Here is a 20108-nt window from a genome sequence, read left to right as displayed (position 1 = left end):
TTTTAAACCGGTTGAGAGAGAGTAACCCGGATCGCCTATTCTATCTTCTGCATAATCAGAAGTAAGTGCTTATTGTAATACTGAAAATTAAAAACATGGATAGTACAGTACAAACTTCTATGTGATGTTTCCTATCTGTCTTTGTTTTTTTTATGAAAATAGTATGCATTGGATTTTGGTCGTTATTTGGGAAGGGAAAATATATATTTTGAATCCACTACCTCACCCGACACAATTTCCAGAACTAGAAAAGGCGTTGTCATGATTAATTTTTATTAACGTAACAGTTTGGTATAATTGTATGTTCATTTCTGTACATTATATGAGGTTTTATGTTTTTTATGCAGGGCTTTGAAAAGTTACAACTCTGAAACCGGTAGGGGCAACAAGATGGCCAAGGCAAAGTTTCTTAGTGTAAGTACAATAGATCGAGTACGTAATATTTGTGTTGAATATATATAATTTATTTGAAATGCCTGATTTGTCTTTTAATTAATAAAAAAGGGATCTCCCAAACAACCCGGTGGGATTGAATGTGCGTATGTAATAATGCGATACATGAAATAAATTATCGATGATGACCAGTTGAATTTTGCTAAAAAGGTATTACTTTGACGCTTCCAGTTCGCTATATACTGAGATATGGTTACTTTCGATATGGTTACTTTTCATTCATGTACTGAATTTTGTTTGTTTGGAATTTGTAGTGGTTGGCCCAGACTCGATCGTGTTACAGCATTGAACAACTAGATGAAGTTTGCATTGAGGTCCTGCAGTTCATCCAAGAGCATATCTGATCAATTCTTGTACTCAATGTCTTTTCTTTTGCGTAGTCGTACATTTGGCAATTAAACAGTTCGATGTAGTAAGAATGTAAGTGTATGAATGTTGGGGTTGGTGTATAGGTTTGCAAATGTTGGGGGTTGTACATTTGATAATGTAGATTCTGTAGTTTTTGAATGATTGATGCAGATGATGGGGTTGGTGTTGGTGATTTTTAGATGATTGATGCAGATGATGGGGTTGTTGTTGGTCATTTTTGGATGATTGAATGGTTAAATATATGAATGATTGACTGGTTAGATTTGTGTGGATGCTTGTTAATCTAATGTTTTAGTTTTGGTTATGTAGTAAAGGACATCGGTTTTATTTATAACAAATGTCTATTAGTAACGAGTACATCGCTTTTTTAGAAAATTAATTATGTAAAACTTTACACACTTTGGTCTATAAACTTCTTACACATCACTTTCAATTAAGAAAAGCTGATATCAAAAAGGATAATGTACATCACTTTAAGGTAAAAAACTGATGTCAAAGAAATCCAGGTTCAAGTCTAAATAAAATATAGAAATCACTTTGTTTAAGATAAAACTGAAGTCAAGTAAAATTATAAACATCACTTTTACCCAAACAAAACTGATGTCAAAAAACACAATGTACATCAGTTTCAGACAAACAACTAATGTTAAAGACTAACATGTTCAACTCTAAATGATACATATGCATCACTTCATTCTAGAAAACACAGATGTATGACGCTAAATTAGACATCACCTTTCATTAAAGAAACAGATGTTTAATATGTCATTTTGCATCACCTCTGTCAAAATTATGGATGTTTTTGTGACAAAAAACATAGCTCTATATATGTTTAATATGTTTTAATAGGTGTAATTTTATTATCAAATAATTTTGTTATAGCATTTTTTTGTAAAAAATTATCACATAGACATCAGTGTTTTTATTAAAATCGATGTTTTTGTGACAAAAAACATAGCTTATGATATGTTTAACATGTTTAATTAGGAGTAATTTAGTTATTAAATATTTTATTTATAACATTTTATGTAAATAATCAACACATAGACATCTGTTTTTTAACTAAAATCGATGTCTAATCGAGTATAGACATCAGGTATTCATCGATGTCTAGAATAGACATCACCGACATCAACATTGGTTGGGTAACAGCATAGACATCAGCCAAAAAGCGATATCTATGGACTTTTTTCTTGTAGTGGGTAAAATTTGGTGAGGGTTCTCTGATCAAAATTGAAGGGAAATGTTCAATCAGGATTTCTTTTAAAAATGGTGAAATCGGAGTATTACATGGAGTGTAATATATTCCTATATTGCGAAGTAGCATTATCAGCTTAGGCCAACTTTCTGAAGAAGGTAACCATGTGGTGCTTAACGGGGATAGCTTATGGGTTTATGGCAGATGTGGGTGTCTTCTTATGCATATGAAATGCTCTGTCAATCGTCCCTACAAAATTAAGGTTGAAGAAAGAAAAGAAGCTTATCTACTGACAAAGGTGGAGGAAGAAGCATGGTTATGGCATTCATGCCTTGGGCATGTTAATTTTAAAGCAATGCACCTGATGTCGAAAAATCAAATGGTGTGTGGACTCTCATCGATCGATCAATCAGCCAAGAGAAATCTGCAGTGGGTGTCTTATGTCTAAACAATCTCGTAAGCCTTTTCCCTCTCACCCAAATTTTATTGCTAAGCATGCATTATAACTTATACATGGGGATCTTTGTGGGCCTATTTCACCACCTACTCCAGCTGGTAATAGATATTTCATGTTAGTAGTTGATGATTACAGTCATAAGATGCGGGTCTTTATGCTTAAAACAAAAGATGAGGCACTGATTTCTTTTAATAAGTTAAAATTGCAAGTTGAAAACGGAAACCAGAAAATCCAGGTGTTTTGCACTGACCGTGGAGGAGAATTTTTCTCGAGAAATTTTGAATCTTTTTTTATGGAGACAGGCATATCAAGAAATTATACCGCGCCCAGCACACCACAGCAAAATGGTGTTGTAGAGCATCGTTACCGAACTGTGGTTTCCATGGCTAGGAGTCTTTTAAAAGAAAGGGAAGCTATCAGGCACGCAGTTCACATCTTGAATAAACTACCTACTCGAACACTTTCAAACATCACTCCGCATGAGGCTTGCTATTGTCAAAAACCAAATGTTAAGTATTTAAAAGTGTTTGGCTGCATCTCTTACATGAAGATCCTAACTAATTTCATGCATAAGATTAATGATCGGAGTAAATTCGTGGTTCATTTTGGAAGAGAACTAGGAACCAAGGCTTACCGTTTGTTTGATCCAGACATATGGTTTATACATAAAAGCAGGGATGTCATCTTTAATGAATAAAAAGGATGGACATGGCAGAAATCAAATGATGGCAGTACACAACCAACAGGACAGTTCACTCTCGAAAATTATGCACCAGACACACAAGAGGATTCTGAGCTCCACAACGATTTGTCTCCAACAACACCAATCACAACTATGTCTTCTGCACAGACACCTGAAATCGAAGGCAGTACCAGCTCTAGACTTGAATCTCAAGCGAGTGGCAGCTCTAGTGTTTTCAGTAGTGCTGTCTCCAGTAGTGATAATGAGCGATAGTGCTACAGATCTCTTACAGATATTTACAATACCACTGAAGAAGTGGAGATTGAAGATGAACTACTCTTGTCAGGAGTCGATGAGCCGGTCAATTTTGAGCAAGCTGTCAAAGAAAAAGCCTGGAGAGTTGCAATGAATATGGAAATTGACACTATTGAGAAAAAGAACATATGGTAGCTCATAGATTTACTAAAAGGACATAAAGGAAATTGATCTAAAATGGGTGTTCAAACTAAAAAGGGACACAAACGGGGAGGTGATCAAACATAAAGCACGTCCGGTGGAAAAGGGCTACGTGAAAAAATATGGTATAGATTACAATGAGGTCTTTACACCTGTAACAGATTGGAAACGGTTCGCCTGTTATTAGCACCTGGAGCCAAAAATGAATGGGAGGTCCATCATCTTGATGTTAAGTCTGCTTTTTTGAATGGTGTTCTCCAGGAATAAGTTTATGTATCACAACCTAAGGGCTACGTACAAAAGGGTCAAGAACATAAAGTTTATAAATTGATAAAGGCCCTATATGGGTTGCGTCAAGCACCCCGTGCATGGTACTCCCAGCTGAACAAGTGCTTATTAAACTTGGGTTTTGTTAAGTGTCCTTTTGAGCATGTTGTCTACATTCGAAGAACCGACCATGAGTCATTACTTGTGGGTATTTACGTTGATGATTTAATAATCACTGGAACTAGTCTTGCAAGTATTGTCAAATTCAAAGGGGAGATGAGTAGTAAATTTGACATGACTGATCTTGGAAAGTTATCATATTATTTGGGTTTATTTGTATAAAACAAACCACATATGCTAAGAAGGTGCTCTAGAAGGCAAGAATGAGTGAGTGTAATGCAGTGAAATATCCTATGGAGCCAAAGCTACATATTGATGCAGACATAACTGGTGAACCAGTTAACTCAACTTATTACAAGAGTCTAGTTGGAGGTTTACGATATCTTGTTTATACACATCCCGACTTAGCATATACGGTGGAAATAGTTAGTCGGTATATGCAGAATCCTATTTTGTTGCATTTAAATGCTATAAAGAGGATATGTTGATATGTGAAAGGTACTTTACATTATGGTCTGACATATACCAAAGGGCGTGGCAATTACCTTTTTTCTGGGTTTTGTGACAGTGACCTGGCTTGTAGTGTAGAAGACATAAAGAGTGCAGGTGGGGTGGTTTTCTATTTTGATGAAAGTTTGATTTCTTGGATTTCAAAAAAAAGCGATGTATTGCACTCTCGTCATGTAAAGCTGAGTTTATGGAGGCTACGACTATAGCTTGTCAAGGCATATGGCTTCAAAGGGTTCTTAGTTATATTACTAATATTAAACCAGGTCTATTTGTCTGGTACATTGATAATAGGTCTGCTATCGATTTAGCGAAGAACCTGGTATTTCATGGAAGAAGCAAGCATATTGACGTGCGCTACCATTTCATTAGAGATTGTGTTGAGCAGGGGTTAATCATGAATAAACATGTATGTACAAGTGAACAACATGCTTATATAATGACTAAAGCTTTCTCTGCAGCCAAGTTTGAAAAGATGAGAAGTTTACTCGGAGTCAAGAACCTGGAACGTGTTTAGATTAACGGGGAGCATGTTGGGTCTTAATCTAAACATGTCTTATTTTCTATTTGTTTTATTTAGTTGTGTTTTGTGTATAAATAAACAAAGTTTATGTTATAGTATCAGACTTGGTCTGATGTAGTTGCTATTTAGTAGGAGTCCAATTGAGTATGTATGGAGAAAAACCAGGTGAACGTCCTTGGTCTTTAGGTGCTTTGAGTGTCAGTTATCTCCTCTATAAGTTCTGTATTATTTACATAATTCAATAATAATCCCAGTTGTATTTTCATTCGGAAAACTATAAGCTTAATTCCTTGAATGTTAGTTTAATTTTAACATATATATATATAGACACTATCTGTCACACCATATATCAGCTAGATAGCTTAGGATATGGTTGATAGAGAAATATCACTCTGTCAAGTTAGGAAGTTACTTAAAATAGTTATAACATTAAACGAGTATTGTTAATAAAAACTTGGAAATATATTCGATTATCCCTGCCATTTTATATTTCATTAGGGTTAAATTAGTTAACGGAAATATATAAAAAAAAATATGTAAACATGTGTCGTATATATTTAACTCAATTTCATTTGACTACACCATATTTAGAATTTTTAATTACCAAATTTAGTTTCTTTTAAAAATCACAAAAATTCAAAATCAAAAAATTTAATCCCTAATAACGCCCAAGTTCAACCCAATATGGTCAAGCCCACGGCCTTGCACAGGCTTTCTCTTTTTGAACAAAATCAACTTGGTCCAACTCCAAATCCATTTAAGACCGACTTAATTATTGAAAATTCGAATTTTATTATTTTCTAGAGGTCTCGAGTCTACCGGCACAATGAAATAAATGTGTTTAAAAGCCCATTGAAATAAGACTAGCCCAATAATTATCAATGATAAATTTTAACATATAAATAATAATTAAACCGCTACTTAAATTATCACTACAAAAAAAGGTAATAAATGATAAAAAATGGTTTAAAATGATATTCGACAATTCTAGGTAGAGGTAAATGAATTGACCGAAAACTGGCCACCTCTTTGATCATTTAAAGCCTTTTCTCTTTTGACTCAACAATCGTAAATGATGGTCCGTTATCACTACTATTCACACTCATTTACTAAATTTAGTTTTGTAAGTAATGGACCTATGAGTCACGATGGTAAACCATGTTAGCCATACATACCACTCAAAAGTAATGATTTGGAAGAAAAAAGTCAATCAAAAATAATGAATTCATTTTCAACCAACAAACATGGCAAACCGTTTGACAACGCCTTCCCAGAAACAAATCTGATCCATGCTTGCCAATAGAATGTAGCATGTCTGCATCATTTCCATATTTTATAATCCCCTCATTGGAATCCTACACGTGAAAGTCACAATATTTTTGTTAAAGGTAAAATAAGGTTTGGTTTTTAAGTTAGCAGAAAAAAGGTGAGTACTTATAATTCGCTTTTGGACTGCTTCCCTATTTGATTTATACTTGCACCCTGGTTTGCTGTAAAATAGATTGCAGCATCAATAAGGATTCAAGATTAGGGTCTTTGCTATTCTGACATGTATGAAAAAATAAAAATAAAATATAAATAAAATATAAATCAATGTCATACCACTTTGGTTAAAATATAACAGATCTAAAATTGAATAATTCATGTTTCACAATTAATATAATATCATACCAAATTGGATCTAACATCAAGAGGAGGCTTACGATCAAGAGTGTGTGGGTCAGCATAAGAACTAAGATGTGTTGCATTATCTTTAGCAAGTGACTGTTATTAAAAAATAATATTCTAGACACAAATTGTATTTAAGGTACCAAATAAACGAAGCAAATGTTTACACTTCTTTAATTCTACTTTATACGCGCATTAGTACAAGAAAATAAGGCTAAATTCAACTGCATAAATTTAACCGACCTAAATTCGACCGATAACGGTTGTTTCTTTGGGCACGGCTAAATACAACCGCACGCGGTTGAATTTAGTAATAAATATGACCGGATATTTATGCGGTTGAATTTGACTCTGTCAAAAAATGGAGGGGTTTTTCCCGCTAACTGAATTATTTAGTGTTCCTAAATTGAACCGCTAGCAGTCGAATTTAGCCTTACCAAATGGCAATATATTTTCCCGCTTTTTTTGTTTGAATTTGCTGAAATGGCAAAAAACAATTTCAATCGAAATCGGTTGAAATAATTAAATTGATTGCAAGCAATTGTATTTAGTAAACAAAAAACAAAAAAAATACTTAAAAAATTTAAATAGTATTAAATATAGTAAAAAAATATATATTTATTTACAAAGATAACATTTATCACATGTACAAATATTTATGGTGGCGAAAAAATATATATTATGGGAGAATTTTGATTGTCCGAAATAGCAAATAACTGGATACGGGTCTTGACATCTTTACGGTTGGATCGTTCATAAATATTTTTTTAAAAATCAAAACATGAACATAGGACTAAACACTAGTAAGAAGTACTAGTAAAATCACTATTAGAAAGCAAACCATATGAATTAATTTTTTTCCAAAAATTTTGTCAGATAGTGATATATACAGGTCTTCACATCTGTACGATTGGATCATTCAGAAATACTTTCAAGAAAATCAAAACAAAGATAAAGGACTTAACACTACTAAGTAGTACTAGTCAAACTACTAGTTGACTATTACAATTGCAAACCAAATAACTTTAATTTTTTCTAAAAATTTTGTCATATCATTAATATATAGAGGTCTGGACATCTCTACGACTGGATCATTAATAAGTATTTTTAGAAAAATCAAAACATCGACATTGGACTAAACACTAGTAAAAAATACTAGTCAAATCACTAGTTGACTGTTCAAATAGCAAACCAAATCAATTTATTATTTTTTGAAATTTTTGTCATATCACTAATATATACATGTGTTGACATCTGTATGGTTGGATCATTCATAAATATTTTTAAATAAATAAAACATCGACATGGGATTAAATACTAGTAAGAAGTATTAGTCAAATCATCGGTGGACTGTTAGAATAGCAAACCAAATGAATTTATTATTTTTTGAATCTTTTTGTCAAATCACTAATATATACACTTAATGACATGCGTACGGTTGGATTATTCATAAATATTTTTAAAAAATCAAAACATCGACAAGGGACTAAACACTTGTAAGAAGTATTAGTCAAATCACTAGTTGACTGTTAAAATAGCAAACCAAATGAATTTATTATTTTCTAAAATTTTAATCATATCACTAATATATACAGGATTTGACTTTGGTATGGTTGGATCATTCATAAATATTTTTTAAAAACTCAGAATATTGGCATGGGACTAAACACTAGTAAGAATTACTAGTCATATAACTAGTTGACTGTTAAAATAGCAAATTAAATGAAATTATTTTTTTCTATAATTTTTGTTATATAACTAATATATATAGGTATTGACATCCGTATGTTTAGATCATTCATAAAAATGTTTAAAAATATCGACATGAGACTAAATACTAAGAATAATTAAAGTCAAATAAGTGGTGGACTGTTACAATAGCAAATCAAATGAATTTAATGACTAAAATAGACATGTGTTGAAATCCGTACAGGTTGGATTGACGAAATATTTTTTTAAAAAAAATCGAAACACCACTTCAGAACTAAACATTAGTTAGTGGTCCCAGTCAAACTGATGCTTGACTGTAAAAATAGCAAACCAAATAAAATTATTTTGATATAAAACTTTGGTTATATTATTGATGTATTTATTTGATATTCATACAATTGGATCAATAAACAATATTTTAAAAAAAATTAAAATATCAATTTAGGAATAAACACTAGTTAGTGGTACAAATCAACCAAAATGACAATTTCATTTTTTTAATAAAAATAACTTGTTATTAAAATAAATTCCTAATATTTTTAATATTTTGTATTAAAATGATTAATTAATTATAATTTTTTGACCTAAAATTTATAAATAGGTTTTTTTTGGAGAAAATAAGGAAGTTTAATTCGAATAGCATAAATAGTTTGCATCAGCCAGTTGAAATTCAAAAATTGACACTCGTAAATACAACAGCAGGCAGTCGAAATTTAATGACACATCAGCAATCCGCGTGAATTTATCCGACGTACCAAATTTAGTCTCTAAAATTATGATCCTAAGTTTAATAATGTCTTAGCAAAAAAAGTTATTTAAAAAAACAAATACTAGTTACTACTTACTAGGTATTAAACCAACCCCTCCCCGTCTTTATTAACTTACCCCCATCCAGAAACCATCCCCCCAGCCACCGCACACATTCTCTCCTTCCCTTATTTCTTTTCCGAACAACCCCAAACACAAGATACAATTTATTTTTCTTTTTCCTTCTTGACAATTTTCTTTTTACGTATATTTATGTACACAAACAAATCACATTCTTGGGTATTTTGTTTTTAAAATTTCGATTGAACCATGGTTGGATTTGAGTAATATTTCAATGTCTTTGATTACGTATTTGAATAGATCGTTCAATTTCGAGTCGTATCATATATTTAGTTGTAAGTTTTGGTTGTAATTTTATTTTAGGGTTCTTGAATCACATTGGGGGTTTGATTTTCTTGACTTTGTTGTTAATTTTAGGGTTCTTGAATGGTTGTGTGTTGATTTTAGTTAAGATTTGAGTAAAAATCGAGTTTTGCGGGAGTTATCATCTGGTTTTGTTTCAAATTAGTCGGGTTCGAGGTTGGTGTTATTGTTTGTTGATGTTTTTAATTAAGGTTGGGACTTTGAGTTTGTTGTTTCAAACCGATTGTTGTTGAGTTGCTGTTGTTTAATTGAAACATGATGGAAAACAATGAAAATGACCTCAACAAAGTGATCGGAATCTGGTTTCTTAGTTTTCTGAACAAGTTCTTGGTTAGGACCGTTGTTTGATCTCTAAAACTGATTTTTAATTCTTAAAACTGTTTGGATCAATTTTTTTAATAAAAGTCTTAAAGATTATGTTTGTATTAATTAAATTAGCTGATTAAATATTTTATTTTTTTAAAAATTATTTTTCATTAGAATTTAGTTATTAGGCGGAATTTTTATAATTTTCAAGAAAAATTAATTATTTTGGTGAGATTTTCAAATTTTTAATGAAAAATCAAAATCGACTGACCTCGGTCGAATTTGACCGGTCGAATTTAGCGGTCGTATTTAACCGGTTGAATTTAATTGGTTGAATTTAGTATAAATACAACCGACTACTAAATATCACTCGTATATGTACGACTGGTCAAAATACCGGTCATATTTAACTAAATTCGACTCCCCGCGGTCGAATTTAGTTAAATGCGACCGGTTTTAAACCGGTTGTATTTGGCCGTTTTTCTTATAGTGCATGTTATTGTGTTAAGCGTACCCGAACTCGTTCATCTGCCGAATACCTTATTAATAACTTAAAATCTAGTGAAATTTCATCGAGCTTATTTTGAATCCTTTCGTCATCAATTCCATATTTTGTGTAATGATCTTTCTTGACACGGGACTTGTGAACTCTCCAACAAGTACAAAGTATTATGTTTATTCACATTTGTCCATGTTCAGGAACATCGTACCTTACATGTAATGTGCAAACATAAAATACATTATTTAGTGCAAATATATGAATAAGAAAGAAATGTTTACTATTACTAATAAAGTTACCAGAATATAAGGCAACATTTTTATCTTTAATTCTTCTTGAACATCATGCTATTTAACATAAGTAAGTGACACACGAGACACACGATCCTTAACTAGTGTCCCAAGATAATTACTTAGCTCTCATCTAGGCTTCTTATCTCCAATTGGCCGAACCCGCTTAGGTGTAAAAATACATTATCTGGTTCAAATTCGTCTTCATCTTTATTTGGTCAACTAGACTCAACAACATCCTCTATTATTGGATCAGTTTCAAAACCTGGCGCCTGATGTTCCCACGATGCCACAAATTCACCAACTGAACCACTTTCAATATTGCCACACTGCTTTAATAATTTACTACATGTGAGATTTAAAAGTTTTCTTGAAGTTGGATTCTTCATTCTCTTGTTCGCAATTGTGGCAGATCTACTTGATTTCTTCTCGATAGTAGGCACATGATTCTTCTTGAATAAATTCAAATCAATTGCTTGGGGACGAGTTCTGGGACCAGGTACTACCTTCTTTGTATTGGTAGACTTAATACAAGTAAAATGAAAAGTGAATAAATTCAACAAGTATAGTATGAGTAAAACACTAATAAAGAACAATAACCAACCAAAGTTAATAATTTTGTATTTTATTTTGGTTTATATTATTTACATGTTTTTATTACATAATTTTATCAGCATTAATAATTATCTAGATAACTTTATTAGCCATTCTATATTCTTTAGTTAGATGATTTCTATAAATAAATTTCTAAATTTTAATCTCAGTTATTTCACCATTTTATTTATTATACTAGAATGCATAATATACTCTCATCCTAAAAAAGATATATATGATGCCTTCGATGAATTATCACTATTTTCTTCGCTCACATTTTTCAAAACATATTTGTCGGATTCCTCTTGGTCTTTATTTTTTTCTTGTTTTTCTGGACTGTTGGTGGATCAAGGTTTAGCTGAATATTTAACCAACCCAAGTTCATGAAACTTTACCTTGTTTCAAGCACGTAGTTAATTCTTCCTTGCTCATACATATTCACTGCTGGTAATAGATGCCCCTGCAATACATTAATTTTCATGATGTAATTGTCACTATATATAAGTTTATGTTTACAAGAAAATTAATACAATATTACTACCTTAAGAGCAATATCATATTTGCCTCTATATTTCCCATCAGTGCTGCAGTCTAGTAAATTTAATTTCCTTCTCGTGTTTGCAATTTAATTAACAGTTGGTTCTTCGTGTTGTGCAATTTCCGCAACTGGCTTCTTATAGTGTTTAGGTGACAAAATCCTCATCTAAAGCTCTTGTCACTTCTGATTCATCTTCAACTTTTTTGTTGTTGTTGTTGTAGTTGGTGTGCAATAACAAATGTCTGTTGGAATATTTGTTTTTAATCTAAACATGTTTTATGTTTTATTTTATCTATTAGCAGTTAGACAGAACGGGTCTTTTGGGCATTACGTGGTTGTAGGTTTGGAATAAAAGTAGTGGAGACTAAGTAGGAGTGTAGTTGTGAGGCTCTTGCTTTGTAGCAGCCCATCACATACTAGTTGTTTTTAAATTCTCTTGTATGCAGCTTTAGTTGTGGGTGGAATAGTGAGAAGTAATAAAACTTAGTTGTTCTCGGTATATACATACAAGAAGTGTGCGTGTGTATTGTGCTTGTTCTATATTTGGTATCAGAGCATAGGAGACGTTCCCGGTGTCAATGAAGGCGACGCGTAAAACCAAAGAAAGCTCTTTCAGACTGAGCTATCCAATATTGACTTAGACCAACTACACAGCATGGGCTCTAAAAATGAAGGTGTTCATACAGGCCCATGGCGTGTAGAAGGCAATCGAACCCAAGGATCCCAAGGGTGTCGTGGAGGACAAAATCGATAAGCGAGCTCTAGCTATTATCTATCAAGGTGTGCCCGAGGATGTCCTGTTATCACTAGCAGAGAAGAAATCGTCCAAGGACACGTGGATTGCTATCAAAACTATGTTTCTGGGATCAGACAAAGTGAAGGTGGCAAGAGCCCAAACACTCAAGAGTGAGTTCAAAGCCCTGGCTATGAGTGAAGAAGAGCAACTCGACGATTTTTATTTGAAACTGAATGGGCTCGTGACCAATATCCGTTCATTAGGAGAGAAAGTAGATGAGGCGTATGTGGTTAAAAAGCTCCTCTGAGCCGTTCCTTCTAAATTTTTACAAATTGCGTCGGCCATCGAACAATTTGGGGACTTAGAAATGATGTCAGTGGAAGAGGTTGTTGGATCGCTAAAAGCTCATGAAGAAAGGCTGAGAGGAACAACTGAGAAAGCTAGGGACAACTGTTATTCACAGAAGAAGAGTGGAGGAAGAAAGAAAGCAGTGACGGGCAGCTGTTGTTAACCCGGGATGAGTGGCAAAAATGGGCCAACCGAGAAGGGACTCGGGGTGGAGGTAATACTCGAGGAATACGGGATAAAAGACGAGTATGGTGTTTTAATTGTCAATGTCATGGGCACTTCGCTGCAGAATATCGCAGACTGAGAAAAGAACGAGAGACACCTAAGGAGGCAAATATGTCCAATGTTCAAGAGGACGAACCAGCTTTGCTTATTGCTGAGGTGGGACAAACAGATAATGAAGTCATGCTGTTGAAGGAAGACGCTCTGGTGGCAAAACTCCAGACAAATATTGAGGGACAAAGGGAATCCCAGGTGTGGTATTTGGATAATGGCGCAAGCAATCACATGATAGGACAGCGGGGTAAATTCAAGGAATTGGATGAACGTGTGTCGGGAAAGGTAAAAATTGGTGATGGGTCAACGGTGTGTATCATGAGAAAGGGGACAGTGGCATTCTAGTGCAAGAATGGCGAATAAAGGACACTCAGTGAGGTATATTACGTCCCAAACTTGTGTAATAATATTATAAGTTTGGGTCAATTATCTGAAACAGGGAATAAAGTTGTGCTTGATGGTGACTACTTGTGGGTCTATGAGGCGAGTGGAAAGTTAATGATGAAGGTAAAAAGAACTGAGAATAGCTTGTAGAAGATCAGTCTTGAAGATAGCAAACCCTCATGCCTATTAACGAAGCTGGAAGAAGACACGTGATTGTGGCATGGCCGTCTTGAGCATGTGAATTTTCAAGCGTTGGAGCTGATATCACGGGAAAAAATGGCATATGGGATACCCACTTTGGTACAACCGGTAAAAAGATGTGAAGGGTGCTTAATGACAAAGATGCCTAGGAAGCTCTTCCCACACCAAACCAGTTTTGTGTCAAGAAAATTACTCGAGCTTGTTCACGCGAATATCTACAGACCAATCACCCCATTGACAAAGTTGATGATTTTAGCAAGAAAATGTGGGTTTATTTGTTGAAGGAGAAGAGCAATGCCTTCGAGATGTTCAAGAGGTTTAAAGCGTTGGTGGAGAATGAAACAGAGAAAAGGATAAAAACGTTGCGGACAGACCGTGGTGGCGAATTCTTCTCTAACGAATTCAGAAAGTACTGTGAAAAATCAGGAATTTTAAGGCACTACACAACCCCTTACACCCCGCAACAAAATGGGGTGGTAGAACGGAGGAACAGGACTGTTGCTGCCATGGCGAGGAGCTTCCTGAGGGGGGAAATCTTCATGTTTACCTGTGGGGAGAAGCGGTACGTTACTCAATCTATGTTCTGAATCGAGTGCCCACCCGAAGTTTGAATGGGCAGACACCTTATGAAGCCTGGAATGGAGATAAGCTGGATTTGACACATCTAAAGGTGTTTGGGTGTACCGCGTTCGTGAAAATCCCGTTAAAAAATGTGAAGAAGCTAGACAACTGAAGTGAAAAAATGGTGTATCTCGGCAAGGAGCCTGGAACAAAAGGGAGTCGTTTGTTCAATCCAGAAATGGGGAGAGTGCATGTTAGTAGAGATATTGTGACTGAAGAAGAGGATTTCTAGCCGTGGGAAAAGGAGACAAATGGTGAAGTTGAGTTTTCGGGAAATTACGTCGAAATAAATGAATTTACAGAAATGATGGTTGATGCTGAACAGGAACCTGTAACTCCTTTATAGTCAATCTCAGTCCAAGCTTCATCTTCCTGACAACCATGTTCGTAACAGAATATGTCAGTACCCACAAGCGATGGTGCCACGGAAACGACTGGTGCGTCGTCTGCAACCAGTACTGAACCAAGGAGGTTCAGGATGTTGGATGATATTTATGATAGCACTGAAGTTGTCGATCAGATTGACGAGTTAATGCTACTGAAAGCTGAGAAGGCAATGTCATTTCGGGAGGCTGCAGAATCGAGGAGCAATGGAAAGATGCAATGGAGTTAGAATTTGAGACAATTGAGGAAAATGGAACTTAGAAGCTTACAACTCTGCCTCCTGGACATAAACCTATAGGGTTAAAATGGGTTTATAAATTAAAAAGGGATCCGGAGGGAAACGTGGTGAAGTACAAAGCCAGGCTTGTCGCAAAGGGGTACGTCCAAAGAAAAGAAGTGGACTACGATGAAGTCTTCGCCCCGGTAGCCCGACTTGACACGGTACGCCTGCTACTAGCTCTCTCAGCGAAGGAGGAATGTAAAGTTCATCATCTCGACATAAAATTAGTGTTTCTTAATGGGGAACTCCTTGAAGAGGTTTATGTTACACAACCCGAGGGATTTGTCAAGAAAGGCCAAGAGCAGATGGTGTATAGACTTGTGAAAGCGCTGTATGGGCTTCGACAAGCTCCGAGAGCATGGAATGCAAAACTTGATAAATGTCTACGGGAATTGGGTTTTGAAAAATGTTTACACGAGCAAGCTGTGTATACAAGGTGCAGAAATGGGAAAATACTTGTAGTAAGAGTATATGTTGATGATTTGCTCGTGGCTGGTGCAGAAAAACAGGAAATAGAGGCATTTAAACAGGATATGAATAAACACTTCGAGATGAGTAATCTGGGGTTACTGTCATTCTATCTAGGAATCGAAGTTAATCAAGAGGGAAAATGTACAACCCTGAAATAGTCAGCATATTCTAACAAATTGCTGGAAAAATTGGGGATGATGAACTGCAACCATTCTATCCCTAGAGTAACTTTTATTAGTGGCCGGTGAATCACTGATGAAAGAGAAGTTTCCGATGGAGCATAAGCTATAGTTAGATAAAGACGAGGAGGGAACATTGGTAAATGCAACTGAATACAGAAGTATAGTTGGAAGCCTTTAGTATTTGACATACACTTGCCCAGATATTACTTACATCGTGGGAGTAGTAAGTAGATTTATGGAAAATCCTACAGTGAAGCATCAACAGGCTGTGAAACATATTTTGAGATATATAAAGGGGGCAATTGAATATGGGTTGGTGTATGAAGGTGAGAAAGCCAGTCGAGTCTTCTACGGGTATACGGACAGTGATTTAGCTGGTGATGTCATTCATAGGAGAAGTACTGGAGGGATGTGCTTCTACCTTAATAGATGCTTAATTTAATGGGTTCACAGAAACAGAAGGTGGTTGCGTTATCCTCATGTGAGGCTGAATATATGGCGGCTACTACAGCGGCTTGTCAGAGTATATGGCTTCGTGGGTTGTTGAAGGAAATTACAAGGCAACTGGTTGGCCCGATGGTACTGTATATAGATAATAGGTCAGCCATTGAATTGATGAAGAACCCAGTTTTAGATGGCAGGAACAAACATATAGATGTGCGGTTTCATTTTATTCGCGAATGCATTGAACGAGGTGAGCTGGTGGTTAAACACGTATCTACTCAAGAGCAGCGAGCTGACATTCTGACTAAGGCGTTTGGGCCAGTCAAATTCGAGTAAATGAGGAGGGTGATCCGAGTTGAGAATCTTGCTGTAAAAGGCTGAGTTCTCAGGTGGGAAAACATATTAAGATCAGGGGAGAATTTGTTGGAATATTTGTTTTATATCTAAACATGTTTTATGTTTTATGTTTTATTTTATGTATTAGCAGTCAGCCATAACGGGTCGTTTGGGCCTTACTGGTTGTAGGATTGGAATAAAAGTAGTGGAGACTAAGTAGGATTGTAGTTGTGAGGCTCATGCTTTGTAGCAGCCCATCACGTACTAGTTGTTTTTAAATTCTCTTGCATGCAGCTTTAGTTGTGGGTGGAATAGTGAGAAGTAATAAAACTTAGTTGTTCTCGGTATATACATACAAGAAGTGTGCGTGTGTATTGTGCTTGTTCTATAATGTCCACTTCCCTTGTCCATTAGTTGGCCATGAATAAAAAGTAGTCAAGGTATAAATTAGAAACGAGAGACATGATCTATAAAAATGACACTGAAATTTCTAAAGACATAAGAAATTTGAATACCTTTTAATATGTTCAGCCTTAGTCGTAGAATTCCCCGCATATGAACCGAGGGCTAAATTTCTTTGTCAACCAAGGTATCAATATACAGATCTATCTCAACATCATATTTGCATCTATCTACAAGCTCTAACAAAACTTTATCTTTTGTCAAAAGCTTGCAACCACTGTAATCTCCCGTATATACTCCTCCAGTTTCTGTTAAGTATATATAATCCTTGATGTATTCCATTAGCACAAAATACACGAATTCTTCTGTATCTACTATGCATGTTGTGATGGTCTTTTCACAAGAATAAGTACCCCTCCTGAAAATTCCGCCATAATACAATCTTACGGTCATAAGTTTTGCGCCCATCCTACAAAATAAAAAGAAGATGATTAGACCAGGCACATGTTAATGTAAAATAAAGCAACAAATAATAAAGTAACAATAAATAAAAAGTAACAAAGTTAAAAATAGGAATTGATCAACAAAAAAATAGAGAAATTAAATTAAAAAATAAAAGAGCAACTAAATTAGAATAGAAAAATAGAGCAACTAAATTAAAACAGAAAAACACAACCAAATTGTAACAGAAAAATAAGGCAACTACATTAAAACAGAAAAAAAGAGCAACATATTTATAATATTATAAGCTAGGACATAAATTTATCTTTAGGTATTTGCCTTGAACTAAAATACATATTAAAATCAAAGGTTCTTCTTCTTTAGTTATTTTTGGAGCACAAGTTTTAGGGATATCATGTGTACTAGGATGGTTGTCATCATTGTGTTTATCCTCTACATACTGTTATTCAGCGTTAGACCATTCCATTGCCAACTTTTTGATAACATAATGCCCAATCCTCTCAGTCGGATTTTCCGTATAAAATATTTGTTGTACATGTGAAGCTATGATATAAGGATCTGATTTGTTGCATAACTTGTTAAAATTCATTTTAGTTAGACCGAATGAGTCCTTTTCTTGGTACAAATGGAACCTGAATAGAACCACTGTAAAAACACCATAATAATCAACTTTAACAATTTCTTTAACTGATCTGTAGTAATTGATAACCTCTACTATTATGTTTTCATCTTTCGAACTTGCAAATCTAGTGGTTTCGACACTCAAAATTTACGCTGATATTTTGTGTTGCGCATCTAGAATCTCTACTCTTTTTATGAAAATCATATCCATTTACCATGTACCCACTAAACCTCCTATCTATTCAATTAAAACCCAAGGCAAGGACATATAAATCAGAAATTTTCACCCTTTTTCCGCCATTTTTTAACCAATTCCAAAACTCTTCAGAGTGCTGTTATTCCCTAACAATACAACTGTGTTTTGAATGTGTAGGACAATCTAATATATTCGCAAACTGAATAAACCAAAGGAAATGCTCTAAACTCACACTTTTTATTCCAGCAAAACATTACAATATAAAGGAGAAAACTTGCAAATAAAGTGGCTAGAAACTAGGAAGAAAATAAACTATTCTGCTAATCAAATCTCTGATTAGCTGCAATCAAGTAACTACCTTGAGCACTACTTCACATGTTTCTAAATTAAATCAAATGCATATTTAAATAAATCTTATTAAAGTTTAGATTAAACCCAACAAATTCCCCCGTAATCTAAACTTATCCATGTGGATCCTTTATTCCGAGTAGTCTGCGCATTTTCTCAAACTTGACCACAGTTAGTGCCTTCGTCAATGTATCTGCTTGTTGCATATCTGTGCTAACATATTTCACAATGATCTCCCCCTTCTCAACACACTCACGTATAAAATAATAGTGAATGTCAATATGTTTGCTCCTTCCGTGGAATACAGGGTTTTTGGCCAAATCAATAGCTGATTTGTTGTCAATATAAAGCACCACTGGACCAATATCCTCACATGTTATTTGAGAGAGTAGATTACGTAACCAAATTTCCTGACACGCGGCTGTGGTTGCTGCCATAAATTCAGCTTCATAAGGTGATAATGGCACACACCTCTGCTTTTGGGATACACATATTATCAGACTTTCATTTAAGTAGAAAACCATACCACCTGTACTTTTCCTGTCTTCAATTTTTCCAGCTAAATCGCTATCTGAGTACCCAGTTAACACATTATTTCTGCTGTTCTTCGAGTAAACAAGAACAAAGTTCAATGTCCCTTTCATGTACCTTAGTATACGCTTTGCTGCATTAAGGTGCACTGTAGTAGGCTTCTCCATAAATCTGCTTACTATGCCAACCAAGAATGTGATGTTTGGCCTTGTGTGAACTAAATAACGCAGTCCTCCAACTAAACTTTTAAACAGAGTTGTGTCCACCATTACACCACCTTCATCTTTGTTAACAATCTATTTGGGGTCCATTGGGTATTTTGTTGGATTACAACTACCCACCCCTGCTGATTGTTTGAGTTCGATATATCCAGCTCTTTGTTTGACCTCTATCCCCAAGTAATGTGAGAGTTTTCCCAAATCAGACATCTCAAACTTCTTGCTCATCTGTTCTTTAAATTCATTAATTACGGCAACACCTGTTCCTGTTATAAGCAAGTCATCGACATATACTCCAATGTTCAGAATTTCTCCTCTGGATCTTCTAGTGTAGATGGCATGCTCATACAGGCACTTCTGGAAACCCAACTCCTCAAGACACCTGCTCAATTTTGCGTACCACGCCCGAGGTGCCTGCCTCAGGCCATACAATACTTTTACTAATCTATACAGTAAATGCTCTTTTCCTTTCTGGACGAAACCTTCAGGTTGATATACAGAGACTTCTTCTTGAATTTCACCTTTCAAAAACGCAGTTTTCACATCCAAATGATGAACTTCCCTGCTCTTACTTGCAGCAAGAGCAAGCAACAATCTCACAGTCTCAAGTCGAGTGACTGGTGCAAAGATCTCTTCGAAATCTACTCCCTGCTTTTGTACATACCCCTTGGCCACAATTCTTGCTTTATACTTCAAGACCTCCCCATTTGTGTCTCTCTTAATTTTGAATATCCATTTTGGACGATAACCCTTTTTCCAGGTGGTAACTTAGTGAGTTTCCATGTGCCATTTTTCTCTACTGCATCCATCTCCTTCTTCATAGCTTCTTTCCATTGATG

The 20108-nt window shown here is 35.0% G+C and overlaps 1 protein-coding gene across 1 annotated transcript; it reads right to left on the bottom strand.

The window, feature by feature from the left end:
* Positions 1-18633: 18633 nt before the first annotated feature.
* Positions 18634-19320, bottom strand: LOC141673351 (secreted RxLR effector protein 161-like). The gene has a single exon (XM_074480086.1). The coding sequence runs from the start codon at positions 19318-19320 to the stop codon at positions 18634-18636; it is 687 nt and encodes a 228-aa protein (XP_074336187.1).
* Between the last annotated feature and the right edge of the window lie 788 nt (positions 19321-20108).

This window comes from Apium graveolens, chromosome 7 (genome assembly GCF_009905375.1).
Source record: "Apium graveolens cultivar Ventura chromosome 7, ASM990537v1, whole genome shotgun sequence".
NCBI lineage: Eukaryota > Viridiplantae > Streptophyta > Magnoliopsida > Apiales > Apiaceae > Apium > Apium graveolens.
Note: the sequence above shows the minus strand (reverse complement) of the source record. Positions and strands in the feature narration are given on the sequence as shown.